Source organism: Balaenoptera borealis (assembly GCF_965194805.1).
Source record: "Balaenoptera borealis genome assembly, chromosome: 7".
NCBI lineage: Eukaryota > Metazoa > Chordata > Mammalia > Artiodactyla > Balaenopteridae > Balaenoptera > Balaenoptera borealis.
This window is the reverse complement of record NC_138864.1, coordinates 121,458,742-121,480,932: the sequence shown is the minus strand read 5'-3', so window position 1 is coordinate 121,480,932 and position 22,191 is coordinate 121,458,742. Positions and strand designations below refer to the sequence as shown.

Below are 22,191 nucleotides of genomic sequence, written 5' to 3'. Positions count from 1 at the left end.
TATTCCAATTCCAGTTTGAAATACAATCTACTTTTTAAAGAACCAAAGAATACAACATGTGCTTGAATCTAAATCCCATTTCTCTTAATAGCAAGACCATTTCTGGTTATACACAGCAAATGTATTTATTTTTTATCTAACTGCACACAAGCTTAAGATCACAGCGTGTCCTTGCATACATAATATACTGGCATGACAATTTTAATTATCTCTTTACCATGTATAACTTGACTTTGATAGCTATTAAATCTATTTTTATATGAATTTACTTTTATTTTCACATCACTCAATATAAAGTTCAAGTTAATTAATGAGTGTGGTATTTTCCCCTCTGATGCTAAGCAATTTATATTTGTAATCCATGAAGCAGCCTCATGAAATTGTGCTTTAAGATAATCTTAAATAGAAATAACACAAGGTCTAGAAATATTTAACTAGAAAAAGAAATACTGAGTTCTTTCTTTTTTAATATGGCTCTTCTGGTACACCTATTAAGACATTCAGTTTAGCAATTATTTCAACATTCTGTAGGCCCCTAGAGCACCATTCAATATGATGTGATAGAATCATACCCTGTTTGAAAGAGAAATTAAGGAAACAATCCCATTCACCATTGCAACAAAAGAATAAAATACCTAGGAATAAACCTACCTAAGGAGGTAAAAGACCTGTACTCAGTATAAGACACTATTGAAAGAAATCAAAGATGACACAAACAGATGGAGAGATATACCATGTTCTTGGATGGGAAGAATCAATATTGTGAAAATGACTATACTACCCAAAGCAATCTACAAATTCAATGCAATCCCTATCAAATTACCAATGGCATCTTTCAAAGAACTAGAACAAAAAATCTTAAAATTTGTATGGAGACACAAAAGACCCTGAATAGCCAAAGCAATCATTTTTTTTTTTAACATCGTTATCAAAGTATAACTGCTTTATAATTTTGTGTTAGTTTCTGCTCTATAACAAAGTGAATCAGCTATATGTATACATATATCCCCATATCCCCTCCCTCTTGTGTCTCCCTCCCACCTTCCCTATCCCACCCTTCTAGGTGGTCACAAAGCACCAAGCTGATTTCCCTGTGCTATGGAGAGCCAAAGCAATCTTGAGGGAAAGAAAACAAAAAACAGAGCTGGAGGGATCAGACTCCCTGACTTCAGACTATACTACAAAGCTATAGTAATCAAGACAATATGGTACTGGCACAAAAACAGAAATATAGATCAATGGAACAGGACAGAAAGCCCAGAGATAAACCCACACACCTATGGTCAACTAATCTATGACAAAGAGGCAAGGATATACAATGGAGAAAAGACAGTCTCTTCAATATGTGGTGCTGGGAAAACTGGACAGCTACATGTAAAAGAATGAAATTAGAACAGCCCCTAACACCATACACAAAAATAAACTCAAAATGGATTAAAGACCTAAATGTAAGGTCAGACACTATTAAACTCTTAGAGGAAAACATAGGAAGAACATTCTTTGACATAAATTGCAGCAAGATCTTTTTTGACCCACCTCCTAGAGTAATGGAAATAAAGACAAAAATAAACAAATGGGACCTAATGAAGCTTAAAAGCTTTTGCACAGCAAAGGAAACCATAAACAAGGTGAAAAGACAACCCTCAGAATGGGAGACAATATTTGCAAACGAATCAAGGGACAAAGGATTAATCTCCAAGATATATAAACAGCTCATGCAGCTCAATATCAAAAAAACAAACAACCCAATCAAAAAATGGGCAGAAGACCTAAATAGACATTTCTCCAAAGAAGACATACAGATGGCCAAGAGGCACATGAAAAGATGCTCAACATCACTAATTATTAAAGAAATGCAAATCAAAGCTACAATGATGTATCACCTCACACCAGTCAGAATGGCCATCATCAAAAAATCTACAAACAATAAATGCTGGAGAGGGTGTGGAGAAAAGGGAACCGTCTTGCACTGTTGGTGGGAATGTAAACTGATACAGCCACTATGGAGAACAGTAGGGAGGTTCCTTAAAAAAATAAAAATAGAACTACCATACGACCCAGCAATCCCACTACTTGGCATACACCCTGAGAAAACCATAACTCAAAAAGAGTCATGTACCAAAATGTTCACTGCAGCTCTATTTACAATAGCCAGGACATGGAGGCAACCTAAGTGTCCATCAACAGATGAATGGATAAAGATGTGGCACACTATACAATGGAATATTACTCAGCCATAAAAATAAATGAAATTGAGTTATTTGTAGTGAGGTGGATGGAGTTAGAATCTGTCATACAGAGTGAAGTAAGTCAAAAAGAGAAAAACAAATACCGTATGCTAACACATATATATGGAATCTAAAAAAAAAAAATGGTTCTGAGGAAACTAGGGACAGGACAGGAATAAAGATGTAGACCTAGAGAAAGGACTTGAGGACACGGGGAGGGGGAAGGGTAAGCTGGGACGAAGTGAGAGAGTGGCATGGACATATATACACTACCAAATGTAAAATCGATAGCTAGTGGGAAGCAGCCACATAGCCCAGGGAGATCAGCTCGGTGCTTTGTGTCCACCTAGAGGGGTGGGATAGGGAGGGTAGGAGGGAGACACAAGAGGGCGGGGATATGGGGATATAAGTATATGTATATCTGATTCACTTTGTTATACAGCAGAAACTAACACAACAATGTAAAGCAATTATACTCCAATAAAGATGTTAAAAAAAAAAGACACATGCACCCCAATGTTCATTGCAGCACTATTTATAATAGCCAAGTCATGGAAGCAACCTAAATGTCCATTGACAGACGAATGGATAAAGAAGATCTGGTTCATGTATACAATGGAATATCAGTCAGCCATAAAAAGGAATGAAATTGGGTCATTTGTAGAGACGTGGATGGACCTAGAGACTGTCATACAGAGTGAGGTAAGTCAGAAAGAGAAAAAGAAGTATCGTATATTAAGACATATATGTGGAATCTAGAAAAATGGTACGGATGAACCAGTTTGCAAGGCAGAAATAGAGACACAGATGTAAAGAACAAATGTATGGACACCAAGGGGGGAAAGGGGAGGGGTGGGATGAATTGGGAGACTGGGATTGACATATATACACTACTATGTATAAAATAGATAACTAATAAGGACCTACTGTATAGCACAGGGAACTCTACTTCACTTCGCTGTACAGTAGAAACTAACATAGCATTGTAAGACAGCTATACTCCAATTAAAAAAAAAAAGGAAAATATACTGTCAAAAAGCATAATTTGAATAACATTAATAAAAAGAAATGTGTATTTGTAATAAAAATATCATACCCTGTTCAACCAATGAAGGAATTTATACAACATCAAGTAGTAAATAGTAATCAATTTTCACTGAGGGAATAAGGTAGGTCTGCATCATTTACATCTGACATTAGTTCAGTTCAGCAAACATTAATTGCGTGCAGGGAGTCTGCTAATTAGTGGGATGCCAATGACAGCTAAGATGACTGTGTCTGCCCGGTCCCCCCAATATCTTACAGTCTGCTATATTTTGGAATGTTTTGATGAATATTCCACTAGACATATTTACATAGTGTAAAAGGAGTAAAGAAAAAATGATGTGCTTCATTCTGGAAATTCAGAGAAATCTTCTTGTTGGAAATTGCATCTCGAATGAATCTTGGAGGATAAGACAATTTGGTCAGAAGAATGATGGAGAGGGTACTGCAGTTGGGGAGGATATCTAGGATGAACACATGTTATGGAAGCAGGTCATGTATTTGGAAATACGCATAGTTTGTATTAGTGGAGCATAAAGTACAACATGGAAATGACAGAACATTAAGACGGCAGAGGTAATAGGGACGGCACTATATTTCAAGCTAACAACTTGGATTTTATAGGCAAATGTAGGATCATAAAGTGTTTTAAGCACAGGCGTGATATGATCTGATTTGCATTTTAGATTTTAAATTAGAAAAATACTTTACAGATCGAATTCGATAAATGCTAATGGATTGATGAATCTGTGTCACAATATATTGATCCTCAAGCAACATACAAATCTTTTACTTCACATATGTGTCTTCACATATGTGTGTACACAAAATACAATAATACAAGTATTATGCAAAATGAAACATCTAATGTAAATAGGAAAACATGGGTTGACATTCAGAAGTGTTTTTATTTTTCTGCCCAGCTAAACTGATCTACACAGAAATTCTTACCAATTTTAATGAAAAAATGTTGCACTGGATTGAATAATGTTTCCCCCAAATTCATAACCACCCAGCAACTCAAAATGTGGCCTTATTTGGAAATAGGGTCTTCGCAGATGTAATTAGTTCCTTTAAGATGAGGTCATACTGAATTAGAGTAGATCCTAAATCCAATGACCGGTGTCCTTGTAAAAAGGTCATGTGAAGACACAGAGACATAGACACACAGAGGGAAGACGGCCACGTGAAGGCAGAGGCAGGCACTGGAATGATGTGGCAACACTGGTCAGGGAACACCAAGAATTGCTAGCAACCACCAGATGCTAGAGGAGAGAGGCATGGGATGGTTCCTCTCTCTGAGCCTCCAGAAGGAACCAACTCTGCTAACACCTTAATTTTAGACTTACGCTCTCTAGGACCATGAGAGAATAAATCTCTGTTGTCTTAAGCTACACAGTTTGTGGTATTTTGTTACGACAGCCCTGGGAACCTAACATACATACACCTGGCAGCATCTCTTGCCTAGGCAGCACAGGAGCTACAGCAGTTAGTCTGTGGTCCCTCGGAGAGAATATTCCCATTGGCACAGCATGAAAAGGCCAAAACACTGTCCTTCCTCTAACTGTACTCGGCACCTCTTGATATATTTCCCCCCTCCCCCGCCGGCTGGCACTTATTTTCCACCAGGATTTGCATTGGGTAACATATATATATAGGCTTTATTAATTATTCATCCAAATTGAAAGCATATATAAAAATTACTTTCGTTTGTGTGTATCCTGGTTTGCCAAGGTGCTGACCTTACTTTTATGAAGACTCTGGTTAAAAGCTAATTTAGTATTTGCCATCAGAAAATGCTCACTGCTTTAATCAATGCACCATGTAGGGCTTTTGTAAGATGCATGTTTGAGTGCTTCAGACATAAATGATTTTTAAAAGTTATTAGACTGAGACCTCTCCCTTCTGCTTCATGCAGCCCCTTTGGTACAGAGTAAGAAGATTAGCATCAGTGTTTTGGGAGAAAGCTTACTGAGTCAGAAGACACTGGGAATATCATTAAGTTTTAAAAATAACAGCACGCACTTATTTCAACTACACTTGAGGGAAAACCAAATGTAGAGGGAGCAGAATGATTTAAAATGAGTCTAAATTCATTGAAATTGGAATTCATATTATCATCAAGACAAGTCAGGAAACAAAAACAGCAGAAGCTCTAAAGGCTTAAAAGCAGTGGCCTGGAAATAAACTTCTCCCTCCACCTGGAACAGAGTGAACTTCTTACTTTCAACCTTGAGAAGTATCTAACTTCTCAGATGACAGAGCGACCATGGAAGGACTGCAGAGATGAAAGATGACAAATACAAGGGGAATTACAGTAGGTACACACTCCCACAGAAGCAGCCTCATACTGACGTTTTTCCTTCTCTAGTTCTTCTGGCAAACTTTGAAGTAAAAGAAGTACAAACCCATTCCTTAACCTGCAGGTATAAGACAGATCTCAGATAAACCCCCTAAAGGGTTTCTAAGAAGATGAGAGAATTCATTTCTTTTCCCTAGGAGGTATCAAAGCCTAGTATCTCCTTGCTGGACCCTGGAATACACAGGATTGCTGTTATTAAGGGGGCAAAATGGGAGTGTATCTGAGGGACAGGACACGTCCCCTCTCAAAGATCCATGATTCCCTTCCCACTGAAAACTCAAACAAAGCCCTTGAGGCAGTAGCTCACTAAATGGAAAAAAAAAAAAAAAAAAAAAAGAAATAGAAGGCCATCTTCTATGAGGCCACTCTAGTCTGATTTCCAGTATAGATAAATTTAAATCATCGTCTGACTTTGGAAAAGTTGTCCATAACAAATATGTTTAACACATCTTTTTCTTACTATAAACATGTATATTTTTCTTGTAAAAGACATAAGTATATTTTGCATTCTTCATACATAGATATATGAAAAATTACGGGATCTGGACATTGGTAGAAAAATGACCTGGTTAGAGGAATGACCAGTCATAAATTTTTGATAGTACAGACAGCTTCCATGATGATTAAATTATCGTTTTCCAAACTAAGAAAAAAAAAATTAGAGACCGCCATTTAAATAATAAATGTTTAAAAAAAGACACGGGAGAAAAATAAGAAGCAGACGTTTTGGTTCTTATAATCTGTACCATCCAATACGGGAGCCAGTAGTCATGCTACTTAAACTCAAATTCAAATGAATGAAAATTAAACACAGCTTAGTTCTCAGTTGTCTTAGCTACATTTCAAGTGCTCAGTAACCACATGTGGCTAGTGGCTGAAGCAGATCTAGAACATTGACATCTTTGTATAAAGTTTTATCTTACTTTATGTTGCCAATTTATCATTTACTCCACTGGTATCTATTGGTATAAAGATTAATCCAGTTTCCCAAAGTGTAGGATTATTTTCCCCCCCAGAGAGGTTTGTAAACTAGAAAAGTCTAGCATCCTATTTAGCTTCAAGCATTTTTCCTTCATGTCTTGTGATTGCCAAGGCCCAGGCTTGATGGAAAATCTCGTGATAGCACTAACTCAACATTTTACAAAGCTACTTGAAATGATTATAGAACACACTGTCATACTTTAAACCACACTTGAGTCAACGGACCATGTGCTTTTTGGCAAGCTGCTTTTGCCCTTCACTGTGGATTCTAAAGTAACTTCATGGACAGTGCTGGTTTTAAAACGGCCATTTTTAAAGAAAGCCTTCTCAAAAATAAGATGCATGTCTATATAGCATAATGAGAATGAGAGAGAGAGAAAAAAAAAGACAGGGTTGGCTTTAAAAACTACTCAGAAAAACAGATAAATAGAAGACAATTCAACAGAAGTATGGGCACAGTTCTTGAACAAACCCTTCAAAAAAGAGGGTATACAAATTACAGTAAGCATAACCTCCTCAAAAATCAGGAAAATGTTCACTAACACTACACTGCATATAATGAACAAGCACCAGAATGGCTAAAACTTTCAAACGTTCATTTCTAAATGTCTGAATTTGTGGTGCAACTAGGAACCCTAGTACATTGGTTTTGACAGTCTAAATTGATAAAACCACTTTAGGAAATTTTTCTCATTATTATCAAAGTTAAACATACATATATCCTAATTTGGTATTACCCCTTCCTAGCTCTATACCTATGAAAAACATTCATAGCAATTCTATTGAAATAACCAAAAACTGGAAACAACTCAATGTTTATCAACACGAAATGAATACATAATTGTAGAATAGGCGTACAATAGAATAATATTATTCATGAAAATAAACAAATACCTCAAATAACAACATGGGTGATTTCACAAATATTTTGAACAAAAGAAGTCAGAGGGGAAATAATGTATATTTTATAATTTCATTTGTATGAGATTTTAAAATTAAAAAAACTACCCTAATCTATGGGGATAAAAATCAGGTGAATATTTACCTTTAAGAAGTAGTAGTAACTGGGAGGGGGCTTGATGGGTGCTTCTGAGGTGTCAATATAATTGACTTATCAACCTGATGAAGGTCACATGGGGTTCACTTTGTTAGAATTTAAGAGCAGGAAAACAGTAGTGGTGGTGAGCTCTTGTACCACCAAGATGTCTGGTTTCCCTTTCAGCTCTGTCACTTAGGCTGTGTGCCTTTGGGAAAATTTTAACCCTCATTATTTGTATCCTAATAAATACTACTACTGGATTAATTGCTCCACTTTCTCTCTTACCATGTTTTTCTTATTTACTGTGATATTATTAACATTTAGCATATTTCATGACCCATGGAAATTGCTCAATAAATAATTATTAATAAAATAAATTACATACATCATGTTTCCATGGAGAATATTACTTATTTTTCATTTACTGAAAACTGAACATGCTCCTTAGAAAATACGTCATGCAGACAAAAACATTTTGTTTTGGCCTTCCCATCATGATGCTGAAAGCTAGAATATGTATAAACACAGAGTTCTGTGCCCATGAATACCCAGACCACATAGTAGAAAGGCTCCCAGTTTATGTTGAGGGTCATTTTAGGCTTCTGAAAAGTTAAATCTTCTTCCTGAATATCTACATTCTCCTGAAGAACTAAATCTGTCTCTCTACTCTTTATATTTGCTACTATAAAGTGATGACCAAATAAAAGAAACACCTATAGAATTTATTAAATGATCTCTTCAGCCCTTTTTTAGTAACCAGCCCAGTTTTCACATAACAGTATTGCCCATGAATAAATATGATTTGGTCATCATTACAGGTACTAAATTCATACAAAGGTGAAAGCTTTATATACTTTTTATTATAAACTACCAAATGTTTGGTTAATTTTTAAAAGCTTGCCCAATAGGACATTTGCATTTTCTGATTACAGTTAAGCCTTTGTTGCTATGGGTCTGCAGGAAGGGGTAGGGGAGAGTCTAATAGGAAACTCCTTGCGTGAAGCTGATCTCCTGATTCCCTGCCCTATCTGTATCCAGCAACCCTCCTCCCCCAGCAACTGGAACAGGAAGAAAAACTTCCCGGGAGGAGATGACTATTTTACCAGATACTTCATATTCTAAAGCTAGCGTCTGGGGGAATTCCCTGGCAGTCCAGTGGTTAGGACTCAGTGCTTTCATTGCTAAGGGCACGTGTTCAATCCCTGGTTGGGGAATTAAGATCCCGCAAGCCGTGAGGCGCAGCCACATAAAATAAAGCCAGTGTTTGCAAATCATGTGTTTGCAGACTGAATGTGTAGTACCTAGTGGCCTCCAAAAGCCTCAAATAATCTTGAAAGTAATTCTGTGTTAGTACTGCCTTCATAGAAGCAAATAAGATACATCTTCTCCAGAAGAAGCCACCATCAACCTTCACCTAAAAGAAGTTCCACAGATAAAGTTCTGAAGAAACTGAGGTCACAGTTTGAGAAGATAGATGAGCATAAAGTTAAAGACAAGAAGGATAGGCAGATAAGAATGCTGAGAAGAAGAAGGAAGAAAGGAAAGAATTAAGAGGCGGAGGAGGAAGAGGAGGAGAAAACAAGCACCACTAGCAAAACTGGCTGAAACAATAGAGAGCAGAATGCCAATCCCTAAAACTCCATATATTGGAATCATGAGACATAGATATAATGTATTTAAAAAATACAAAAGGGTAATCAAAAACACGATTAAAAGAAAAGAAACTTTTTAGGTGACTAAGTTTTTAAAAGGAACAAATAAAACTTTTAGACACATAAAATATAATTGACCTTAAAACTCAGTGGTTGGCTTTAAAATAACAAAAGGTATGTATAATTAAAGAGAACCAGAAGGAAGTTCTTAAGACTGTTTTCAAATCCATCAGAGTCAAAAAGATGAATAAGAGTATAAGTTTCTGTTTTTTAAATATTTCATGAGACTTCAAGCAACTTTATGAATAAGCTTTGCTGTTTTAGTCTACTGAGCAGAAATCATTTCCCAAGTCCTCTACTTAAGGTGTCCTTAAGATATTCTTATATGTGTGTTTGCATAAAAATGTAAATATATATTTATAACATACAAACAACCTTATATATATTATTTATATAAAGAAACATTGCAGTTTACTGTCAGAGAAAGCAACTATTAAATAATTCAAAATAACAAAATTACTAATTAAATGAAGATGACAAAATCCACCACAAATTTCGACAGTATGGTACTCACAGTAAGAACAGCCGTAGACCTCAATTCTGAGCCCAATGCGGCCTTCTCCGTTCCAATCCAGAGGCACGATGCGCACATAGCGGGCGATTACTGGATGCTGTAAATCATGCCGAACCACACTATCGGAGTTGACGTTCCCAGGAAATGCCTGAAAAATAAACGGGATTCGAAAATTAGGGGAAAATACTTTAGAAACAACCAACCATGTTCTCTATGTGCTACAATAAACATAAATTTTCTTATCCAGTGGAAGGATTTCATATTCCCTAAACCATAAACAATTTGAAAAAAGCTTCTATACATTCTTTATTTGAAAACAAGTCCAATTTTAAATGGGAACTAGGCCAAAGTTTCCATGGGTCCTTTCATATGTGGAAATGCACACATAGGTTAAAAGAATGAAACACTGTGGCGTGCACTGTAGTATCCAGTAAACATTTAAATTACGAGTTCTATTATTTCACATTTAAAGTACACAATAAGCAATTTTCACAGAATCCAACTGTATTTCTTGCTTTTTAAAAATCTTCTCTATGTTACCTTCCCATGCCATCATTACAAATTTGAAAATTTTTTCAACATCAGCTCGGTAAAAAGAGCAATTGAATATGCTGTGCAGAGGCCGGGGACTTCTACCTTTTTTTAGCATAAATATATATGAGTGGATCAGAAACATGTTTATTTCATTTTTTTTATTTATAGAAGATTCTGTCAAGAATCATTTGCCATGAATCTTTTTTTATGTTGAAAGTTCATACTGTCTATATTTTATCAGCAGAGAACAAATGGATTTTCTTTGGGCATGGCTATCATTCATCAGCAAACATTTATAAAACATTTACTGCATAATAAGTATAAAGCAAGATAATACGGGGGGCACAGGGATAGGGAAAGCCATAGATGCCACACTCAAAAAGAATAATAAGAATTTAATAATAGGAAAAATGTCAGTATAAAATTACAATTTAAAGCAAGGACGATTTAAATCAAGAGACCATGATATTTTAGAATATGTCAAATAAATGAGAAATATATGTGTGAATTGTTTTAAACATGAGCTGCTTAATTTCACATATACATTCTAGCTGTCCCTACCTTAGATAACTTTAGTTTTTGGAAAGCTATATTCTACATGAGATCCTCTTTTATATTTGTTTAAATCATCTCCTAAACATTGAAATAAAAATTTTAAAAACAACACTGAACTTTTTTAGTCACAAAAAGATACAACGTAAACACTATATTACATTGCTAATCTGTTGTATTCTTGACCTAAGGTTTTGAATTTGCTTCTATATAAAATCAGGAGTTTCATCTTTTTGAAATATCTCTTTTATAACAACTTTTAAGAGTTATAAAATTAATAAGAGGCAAGTAAAGAGATGCTTTTAATAAAAAAGTACATAGCAGCTTTGAAATGGAAGGCTCTGGTTTAACTGCATACAAACATCACAAAGGTAAGTTTGTGGTATAAAGTTGGTTACCCAGCGCTCATTCTCCAGTCATACTCCTAGCCTCCAAAATACAAAATGTATAATGTAAGACCTAGTAATACAGGGAGCATGCTGAAATATTTCCTCAAGATTTAAACTATTTTATAGAACATAAGATGGTTCCAACAATCTGCATCGTGGGTAATAGTCTATAACATGTACAATTGCATGCTTTGGAAACTGGGATCCTCTTTAGCAATGATTTTTGTTGTGTCCTCCTTGGTTTTCCTCAAGCTATATGCTACCACTGCCTTTTCAAAATAGCCACACCCACTTCAATCCTTCATTGGACAAAACCATTTGAGCTTCAGGTCTTAAATTTCATCACTTAAATAGACATCTTCTTTGCATCTTGTTGACAACATTTAATTAAGGAAAATAGTAAAAAGTTTTTTTTTTTTCTTTTTAGGTATTTTTCTAACCAGCTTTTAGTTTTACAAAGAAGCCACAAATCTAACTATTTTATTAAACCACGGCTGAATTTTAATATCACTATTGGTTGTTCTGGCTTCAAAAGCAATACCAATGAGAATCCCTGACTAAAATCACCTGAATTAAATCCTTGATGGCAGATAGGTTAATCTAAATATTATGGGTTTTTTTAAAATTAATTTATTTAATTTATTTATTTTTGGCTGTGTTGGGTCTTTGTTGCTGTGCGCAGGCTTTCTCTAGTTGCGGCGACTGGGGGCTACTCTTTGTTGCAGTGCACGGGCTTCTCATTGCGGTGGCTTCTCTTGTTGTGGAGCACGGGCTCTAGGCACATGGGCTTCAGTAGTTGTGGCACGCGGGCTCAGTAGTTGTGGCTTGTGGGCTCTAGAGCGCAGGCTCAGTAGTTGTGGCGCACAGGCTTCGCTGCTCCACGGCATGTGGGATCCTCCTGGACCAGGGCTCGAACCCGTGTCCCCTGCATCGGCAGGCGGATTCTTAACCAGTGTGTCACCAGGGAAGCCCTAAATATTATCTTAAATAATATTCAACAAAAGCCACCAAACAATTTTAACTTAAGGATCAACTATATGCTTAACATGGTGCTAGGTGGTATATGAATATTAACAACAACAAAGACAGCAAGTAACTTTCCTGGAACCCTGCTTCTGAGACATCTGTAGCCTTATGAGGCCTGAAAGAAGAAAAATACTCCTCTGCATTTCTCCTCTACTCCCAGTGCTTTATTTCTGACACCAGATGTAGGGGTTTTCCCACACGTCACACAATTCTTTATGGACACCAGCTGGCGTCCCATAACTTAACTTAATTCTAATACTATCTACCTGGAGATAGATTCAGATCCCACAGGTTAAGGGCTCAGTCCCACAAGATGACCCCCACTTCAGATGCCAATCTCAAGTCCAGTTTGTCAGCTATGCTTCTGACAGACCATATGTCGGAGGTTCCCACGACCCCCTCCTTAGATCCAATCACTTGCTGCACAGCTCACAGGACTCAGGAAAACAGTTTACGTACTAGATTACCGGTTTATTATGAAGGATGTAACTCAGGAACAGCCAGATGGAAGGGTTGCATAGAGCAAGGTGGGTGCGAGGGGTGCCAAGCCCTCTCCACACGCACCACCCGCCCAGCACCTACACTTACCAAGCTTTCTGAACTCCTGAACTTCTGGATTTGTATGGTGGCTACAGGATGCAGGCATGATGATGAAATCACTGGCCACTGGTGACTGACCTCAATCTCCTGCCCCTCTCTCCTTCCCAGAGGTCAGGACGAGGCTGCAAATTCCAACTCTCTAATCACACGGTTGGTTCCCCTGCTAACCAGCCCCATCTTACAGTTACCTAGGGGCTTTCCAAAAATCCCCTCATTGACATGAACTCAGGTGTGGTTGAAAGGAACTTGTTATTCATAACAAAAGACACCCAATTTCAGCTTTATTGCACTTATCACTTAGGAAGTCCCAAGGGTTTTAGAAGCTGTGTGACAGAAAACGTGGATCAAGACAGAAAAAATATATTTCTTATTATAAATCATGATGTCACAGGCCTTACTGCAAAAGGCAGCATCAAAAGGAAGTACAGAAGAGCACGGCATAGCTAGTAATTTCAATAGTACTTGGAATCCTATGAAAACTATGTAATCAGGAACACTACAGAAAGAGATAGACCTCAGCTGGGTCGGAGGGCAGAATGGTGTTCAGGAGGTAGAAAGGGAGTAGGACACAGGAGAGAACAGGAAAAGGCTGGCATAAAGAAGGAGCTCAGATCCAGGGCTAGAGATACCCAGAGTCAAGTTGTAATTGTGCCGAAATTTTGTTCTTTAGGGGTAACTTCTCCAGACCTCAGTTCTTTTCATTCCTTCTCCATGTGTCTGTTCCCCCAAAAGGATTTGACTAGCTTATCTGGAAAATCTACTTTAGAACTAAAATTGTGGACTCTGAAAACATGAACTAAGGTATATTCAGGAATAAGTAATAAGGACATAAGTCTGATTGGAAGGAAGTGTCCATATTGGAAAATCATGAATGTTTTAACAAGTTCTGTCTGATTATGGATGAAAGAACCTAGCATGCATTTCTTTTTATTAGATGACAGAATAAGAGCCATATTCAGGAGATCCTGGGTGGTGGGAGATCATCATAGGGGCAGAAAGATTAGCAACAAACAGTTAAGAGTCGATGCCACATGGTGGTAAGGGAAAGTAAGAAAATAAAAGAGAATATATTTCAAAAGAAGAAGTAACAACATTTTGAGAGAAGGGAGTAAGACAAAAGATACAGAGCAACCTATTCCCAGGTATTAACATATTGGCATTGGTGACAGAAAGAGGGAAGGGGGATAAAACAGTAGACATCCATTCCTTCCTTCCCCAGCAAACTCTGCTCTTTAAGTAACAGCATCCAGATTTTCTTTAAAATTTCTTTAAACATTACCCAGACTTCACTCTTAATCCACCTGATCCAGGAGAGGCAGATGCCTCTCTCTGACACCAGGGGTGGACACCTAACTCAATGAGGCTCAATTTTAGCACTTCTGCTGGAATAATTCATTCATATATTCACTCATTCACTTATTCATTCGCTCAGGAAATATCTGAGAGTCTTTTATGCACCAGATACTGTTCAAATCACCGGGGAGATGGGGTGAACAATACAGAGTTTCAGTTCTCATTTATATTATTAAAGTACATAGTATGGCAGTACAGAGTGGAGCAGATAATAAATAAAATACAATGAATATATTTACAGTAGCTAGGACATGGAAGCAACCTAAATGTCCACTGACAGAGGAATGGATAAAGAAGATGTGGTACATATACACAATGGACTATTAGCCATAAAAAAGAATGAAATAATGCCATGTGCAGCAACGTGGGCGGACCTAGAGGCTGTCATACTGAGCAAGTAAGTCAGACAGAGAAAGAAAAATATCATGTACCGCTTATATGTGGAATCTAAAAAAAAAAGTACAAATGAACTTATTTACAAAACAGAAATAGTCACAGATGTAGGAAAGAAACTTATGGTTACCAGGGAGGTAAGGGGGGGAGGGATAAATTGGGTGATTGGGATTGACATATACACACTACTATATAAAACATATATAACTAATAAGGACCTACTGTATAGCATAGGGAACTCTTCTCAATACTCTGTAATGACCTACATGAGAAAAGGATCTAAAAAAGAGTGGATATATGCATATGTATAACTGATTCACTTTGCTGTACAGCAGAAACTAACAACATTTTAAATCAACTATACTCCAACAAAAATTTTAAAAAATAATATACAATGAATATATATATATTGAATATACCAAGTTATATAATATGTATATATTGTTATATATTACAGGCATGCCTCATTTTTCTGCTTCACAGATATTGTGTTTTGTTTTCTTTTTCTTTTTCTTTTTTTACACAAATTGAAGGTTTATGGCAACACTGACTGCAGCAAGTCTATTGGCATCATTTTTCCAACAGCATTGTTCACTTTATGTCTGTGTCACATTTTGGTAATTCTTACAATATTTCAAACTTTTTCATTATTATTATACTCGTCATGGTGATCTGTGATCAGTGATCTTTGATGTTACTACTACAATTGTTTTGGGGTGCCATGAACCGTACCCATATAAGATAGTGAACTTAATCTAGAAATGTTGTGTGTGTTCTGACTGCCCCACTGACCGGCCATTCCTCCATCTCTTTTCCTCTCTTTGGGCCTCCCGATTCCCTGAGACAGAACAATACTGAAATTAGGCCAATTCATAAATCTAAGTGTTTAAATGAAAGGAAGAGTCAATTGATGCAGCAAACTTCATCGCTGTCCTATTTTAAGAAAGTGTCATGGCCGCCCCAGCCTTCAACGATCGCCACCCTGATCAGTCAGCAGCCGTCCACGTGGAGGCAAGACGCCCCACCAGCAAAAAGATGTCAACTCCCTGAGGGCTCAGATGATGGCTCACATTTTTTAGCAATGAAGCATTTTTAAATCAAGATGTGCCCATTATTTTTAGACAGAATGGTATTGCACACTAAATAGACCACAGTATAGTATCAACATAACTTTGACACTGCTTTACGGGGAAACCAAAAACGTCACGTGACTCACTGTATTGCGATATTCTCCTTATTGTGGCGATCTGGAACTGAACACACAGTATCTCCCAGGTATGCTTATATATACACACACACACACACACACACACATATATGTATACACACATATACATATATGTGTGTGTGTGTGTGTGTGTGTGTATATATATATATAAAATTACATATATTGTATACACAAAGGCCAGAAATGCAAACATCTTGAGTATACTTTGCATGTTCTGAGGATCCTAAGGAAGCCAGAGTTTATGGAGCACAGTGAAGAAGCAAGGAGGGCCTGCAGGCCATTGTAATGTTGTCAGTTTCATTTTAATTGGGCTGGAGGGAAATCCATTGCAGAGTTTTAAGCAAAAAAGTCACATAATTTAATTTTTAAGATTGGGGCCAGTAAAATCCCCCTCCCCAAATAAAGCAAAGTTCCTAGGAAAATAGAAGAAGACTATAGCATAATATAAAACCTAGGATAGTGGTGGATGGAATAATCTGGTGACATGTGCTCCAGAGGAGTGGGGTTGTTTATGGAAAAGGTAGGAATGATGGAGTGGACGTGAGTGCTGGAGAGAAGCAACACAACACTTCTTGTATCCTGGATCCCAAATGTGTGACATATGTGAGGAGAAAACAAAACAATACACAGAACCACTAGGAATGAAAGCTCTGCATCTATTGAGCTCCTGTTGGCCACTGTATTATAAAGGGATGGATGTCGGAGAAAGACAAAGTAGGCCCATCTGTGATGACATCATTTCAGCATCTAAATTCAGAGCTTGCTGAAGAAAGCCTACAGGCTTTTTGATTATTTGACCTGTGTTCTCATTTGTTTGCTTTTTAGGAAACCGAAAGAATATTGACTAATACAAAGATATTTAAAGGGAAAGATAATTAGTGAAGATTTAAATATATTGCATTTGAGACTTCTCCATCAGATTGAAAGGTCACATAGAAAATTTGAGATGTTTAGGATAGCTTTTCAGAAAGGGTAACATTTATTATTTATGAACAAATGCAGGGCATATGGTATTCAGAATTCACAGCATCAGAACATTGTGTTTTTTGCACTTCTTTTCATTTCCAAGCATATTGAGATTTAAGACAGTACCCTAAATTGAAGTTTAAAACATTTCAAAAGAATGGTGTAGGTGTTACCATTGTCTTGAATATAAAGGTGTAAATATATGTGAAATGTCTCATCTATAGCAGTATTTGGAAAAGTTAAGAAAAGTAGAAGGAGGTGTAGCCATTGATTTTATAAAAACAACACCTAATATTTATATATCACTTTATTATTTAAAGCGTTCTAGTACATTCTGTATTGTTTGTGCCTCATAGGAAATTCTAAGTTTGGAAGGGATGCTATTTTTTCAAATCGGGAAACTCAGGCTCTGAGAAATTAGAGGACTTAACTGGATGTCGAATAGCTAGTCTGGGCAAACCAGGGCAAAGTAACAAGAGCATCCACTCCCACACTGACGTTTGTTTGAGAATCAAATTTTCAGCTGGGAATAAAGCTTTTTCTATTTATGCAAAACACATTTTATTTTTGATATTTGATGTTACGTATTTGAATATCAAATTTAAAGTTTGATAGATAATTTTTATCCTACCACATTTTGGATGTACACTTGATTTCCAGCCCATTTATTAGCATATTTTGCCTGCATCCTTTACTTTTCTCAGCATTTTTATTTCCATGAATTTTGACAACATTAATATCTTCTTTTCTCATGCATTTTCCCCAAAGATGCTCCTACCGTGATCATTAGCCAAAGCTCCTCTGCAAATTTTAATACAAGCAATTAAAAAGTTTGAATGACACTGTTTATTATGAAAAGAAAGGCAGGTCTGCTATAGTGAAAGTACTATTTAAGTAGTAATGGCTACATTGTCATAGGGTTTGAAAAGAACATTTTTTTCCCCATATCATTTGACTCTCACACTCACTTGCACTTTTTCACATGAATGTAAAAAAAAAAAAAAAAGGAAGGAAAAAACAAGGTAAGATATACAGCTGATTTTTACAAAACCTTTATGATTTGGAAATCTGTATCAAAAATTGAAAAATTACAAAGGAATTTGAATCTTTCTTGAATAGAACACTATCCTTTAAAATTCAACCTTCATGGGGCTTCCCTGGTGGCGCCGTGGTTGAGAATCTGCCTGCCAATGCAGGGGACACGGGTTCGAGCCCTGGTCTGGGAGGATCCCACATGCCACGGAGCAACTGGGCCCGTGAGCCACAACTACTGAGCCTGCGCTCCGCAACAAGAGAGGCCGCGACAGTGAGAGGCCCGTGCACCGCGATGAAGAGTGGCCCCCGCTCGCCACAACTAGAGAAAGCCCTCGCACAGAAACGAAGACCCAACACAGCCATAAATAAATTAAAAAAAAAAAAAAATCAACCTTCATTTAGACAAATGTCACACAAAATGTATGCTTTGTGGATACATGGAAGCACCAGCCAAATTCATCATTTTAAGACTGAAAATCAATTTACATAAGCTTGTGAATTACATGTCACTGCTACTAAATCTCCCGTACTGGCTGTGATTTGTATATACGCTTAGAAGGATTTTTTTTTTTTTAAACTAACATAGCATTTATGTAATTCGCCAAGCTTTACGCTTAGTAAAACTGAGAACAATATAACGTAATGCTAAACTTACGGTGCTCGTTCTGAGTTACTGTCTTATAAATTATTAAAATATACAGCCAAGAGAGCTTTTTTTTAAAAAAAATTGTGAGTTGTTCAGAAAGTTAACTGCAGAATAATCTAAGTATCACTGAAGTTTTAATAACTGAAAATTTCTCACCATGTGCACTAAATATTTCTTCTAGTTCAAACAATAATTCTGATGGCCTAAGAGAGGAGAGGCAGACTTTTTCTGTAAAGTACCAGATAGTAAATATTTTCGGCTTAGCAGGCTGCATACCTTTCAGTCCCAGATTCTCCTTCTCCTTCCTTTTACTTTTTAACAACACTTGAAAAAATGTAAAAACCATCTTAGTTCACAGACGTTAAAAGAACAGGCATGGACCAGAGTTAGCCCATGGGCTAGAGTCTGCCAACCCCTGGTCTAAGACAATCTTTCAAATTAATAAATCCTCCCTCAGATAGGATGCCAAATCTAAAATCATCAGCAGACTTTTGAGTCACTTGGCATTTAAAAACCAACAAACTTTGGAAAAGCATTTTGTCAACCCTTGAAGCATATGATTTATCAGACTGGAGGAAAATATATAGGTATTTAGAAGGATGTTATGTATAATGCAGGAACTAACATTTTCCCTCAAATTCATTATTATGCAGTTTGAAGTGTAACTTAGAAAGTATTTTATGAAGGGAATAAATATATTTAGTCTTCACTAAAACCTCACCTTTTCAGAAACCTAAAATAAGGGATTGCAAGCTCAAGGTTTTGCTTAAGACTGAAAAATATGTCTAAAACACCCAGCTCTTGTATAAGCAAGCCTAGGAGGAGCTTTTAGTGCTACCAACAAGTCTCATAAATGGCAAATTATGTGAGAAAAACAACAACACACGAATACTTCTTAAAGTGAGAGATCTTATTTTCTTAAGGCAGAAAATGCCGCTGCTGCCATAGAAACACATATTGATGAGTCCTTAAGCTGATGTCATAAACCTGTGATCATTCTAATTACTGTTCTTTCAGTGAGATTTTATTTCTTGCTGGATTTTAAATGTTATTGTCCTCATGCCATCAATTCATATCAAAAGGTAGAAACAGATTTTCTACTGTGCAACCTTGATCGGAGTCTGCAAGCCTCAGTTATACTCCCTGCTGAGGCAGAAAGAAAAGAAGTACCTTCATAAAGTACTACACGTTACCACCCCACTCTGGCCTCTTCACGGGCACGCTCTTGTCATCCTCTTGATTCGGCTGTACAAACACATCCTGCAGGACTCAGCTTACATAAGCTTCTGGAGTAAGTCCATTCCCTGACACTCACTCCTCAATCACCCACCGTTCTGCAGGGAGCCTCATAGCATCCTATACTTTTCTTTCCCTTCATTCAATCGTAATAACTTCATGATGTTTGTGATAATCCACCTAATCACTGTTTCAGAAGTATGTATGTCAGCATGGAAGCTTGTGATCAAATCTCTGGTCCACCGCTATTCTGCTGCCCCTAGCACAGTGGTTGGTGCTTAGCGAGTATCAGTTTACTGCCCAGTTAAATGAATAAATAAAAGTGTTCATTCCCAAACTCCCACCTGTTTACATTTCATAGCTCTTATTTTTGGATGTACCAAAAACTAGTTCAAAAAATATTTATAGTTAATAAACCATATGTTAGATAATATCCTACAGGAAAAAAAAATAGAGCATGCTTGTCTGATTCGACAAGACACTAGGTTAACAAAACAAGTTTTCCCAGAGTTATGGGGATGTCATTATCAATAGATAAAGTGTCTGGGAATTCCAGAGATCATGGGGGAAAAACAGGAAACAGTCACGCAAAAATCACATCAAAATCAGGGGAGAAATGCTAGGATCAATGTGAAAATTAACACACACATACACACACACACAAACCCGACCATCAAATCTCTATGTTCACTTCTGTAATGCACTTGAACTCTGCCAAAAGCATATTCTTTAGATTTCTAAACCGAACCGCAGCAAATATGTTGGGGGAAAAATGCCAACATATTTTATCTACATATAAGCAGCAGTACTCTCTCTGGACGCTTCTGCTTCTGACTCAGATATTTCTTGTCCTTTTCGTGTTATGAACAGATTTTAGAATTATCTCACTAGAAGAACCATTAATCAATTAAAAATTATGATGTAAAACAGTCATTTTGACTTAAAAAAACAATAAGGCAAATATCTTTAAAAATCTAGCTCTTTCATCAATCTTTCCCTTTATTTTTTATGGGAGTCACATGGTGATGGTGTTCTATAGGTTTCATCCTTTGCTCAGCTGCTCTCAGCACACCCAGAAGGTAGATCCAGTCTTTTGGATGGCTTCATTGTCTCCCACAGCTTATTCCCATGGGATCTTGGATTCCTCTCTCCCTCCTTCCCTTTCTTTTGTCCTTTTCTTTTTCCTTCTTGTCCTCCCTCCCTCCTTCTCTCCCTCCCTCTTTTCTCTTCTTCCCTCCCTCCCTCCTTCCCTCCAGTGGTTTAATGTACTACATGAGCCTTTCTTGCTCACATTTCAGTCCAGCATGGAAAGAAGAGACAGAGGGACTCTGCCCCACATAGTCATTCAGGGACCCAAGCTCACCATATTTGGTTCTCATCATTAACCTCTGGTTCTCAAGGCCACCAAAGAAACAGAAGAAAAAGCATGGAGAAATGTACAGGGGTGGGGCTTATATTCAGATTTAGAAGTAGAGGGTATCACTTCTATATACATTCCACTGGTCATGTATCTTTCTGGCCTTAACCTTAGTGTGGAAGAGGTTGGGGAATGCAGCAGAAAAATGGAACAGGTTTGATAAACGCATAACATTGTCTCTGCCATGGAGAGGTTACACAACACTCATGCATTTTTGAAATTCTATGCTTATCTATATCCTAGCACTTACTATACTGAATAGTAAAATTATAAGATCATTTGTTGGTCTCCCAACAAACTACAGACAACATAGGCAGCAATACGGCTTTTTTTAAAAATTGAGGTATAATTTACATACAGTAAATTGCAAAGATCTTCAGTGAAGAGTTTACTCAGTTTTGAGAAATACATTCATCCATGCAATTCCCTCCCCCATCATGATATAAATATTTCTAATAACTCAGAAACCTCCCTTTTCAATCTCCTCAATCAGCACTCTTCTTAGTTGACACCACTCCCTACCCCATGTAACCACTTTTTCAATTTCCATCACCATAGATTAACTTTGCCTTTTCTTGAACTTATGAAAGGGATCAAACATCACTTTCACTCAGAATGATAATATCCCCCATGCTTTTATATGTATCCATAGCTTATTCCTTTTTATTGCTGAGTAGTATTTCATTGTATTATATACCACAGTTTGTTTATCCATTCTTCTGTTGACGGACTCCAGGGAGGTTTTCCATTTTTAACTCGTATGAATGAAATTACTATGAGTATTTGTGTAAATGCCTAGGAGCAGAATTTCTGAGCCCTAGAGTAGATGCATGCTTATTTTTTAAGAAATTGCCAAACTTCGTTTTAGTGTTTATAGCAGCAATCATGTATTTTAAATTAATACAGCAGAGAAAGCTGCTGTATATTCTATATAAC

General features: G+C 36.9%; 1 protein-coding gene across 2 annotated transcripts in view; it reads right to left on the bottom strand.

Moving 5' to 3' along the window:
• CNTNAP2 (contactin associated protein 2) overlaps positions 1–22,191 on the bottom strand; it is a 2,074,761-nt gene that overhangs the window by 1,226,140 nt on the left and 826,430 nt on the right. For both annotated transcript variants that reach the window (XM_082400459.1, XM_082400458.1), the window contains exon 5: positions 9,881–10,028. In XM_082400459.1, the coding sequence (XP_082256585.1) occupies positions 9,881–10,028 (148 nt within the window). The remainder of the gene's footprint in view (positions 1–9,880; positions 10,029–22,191) is intronic.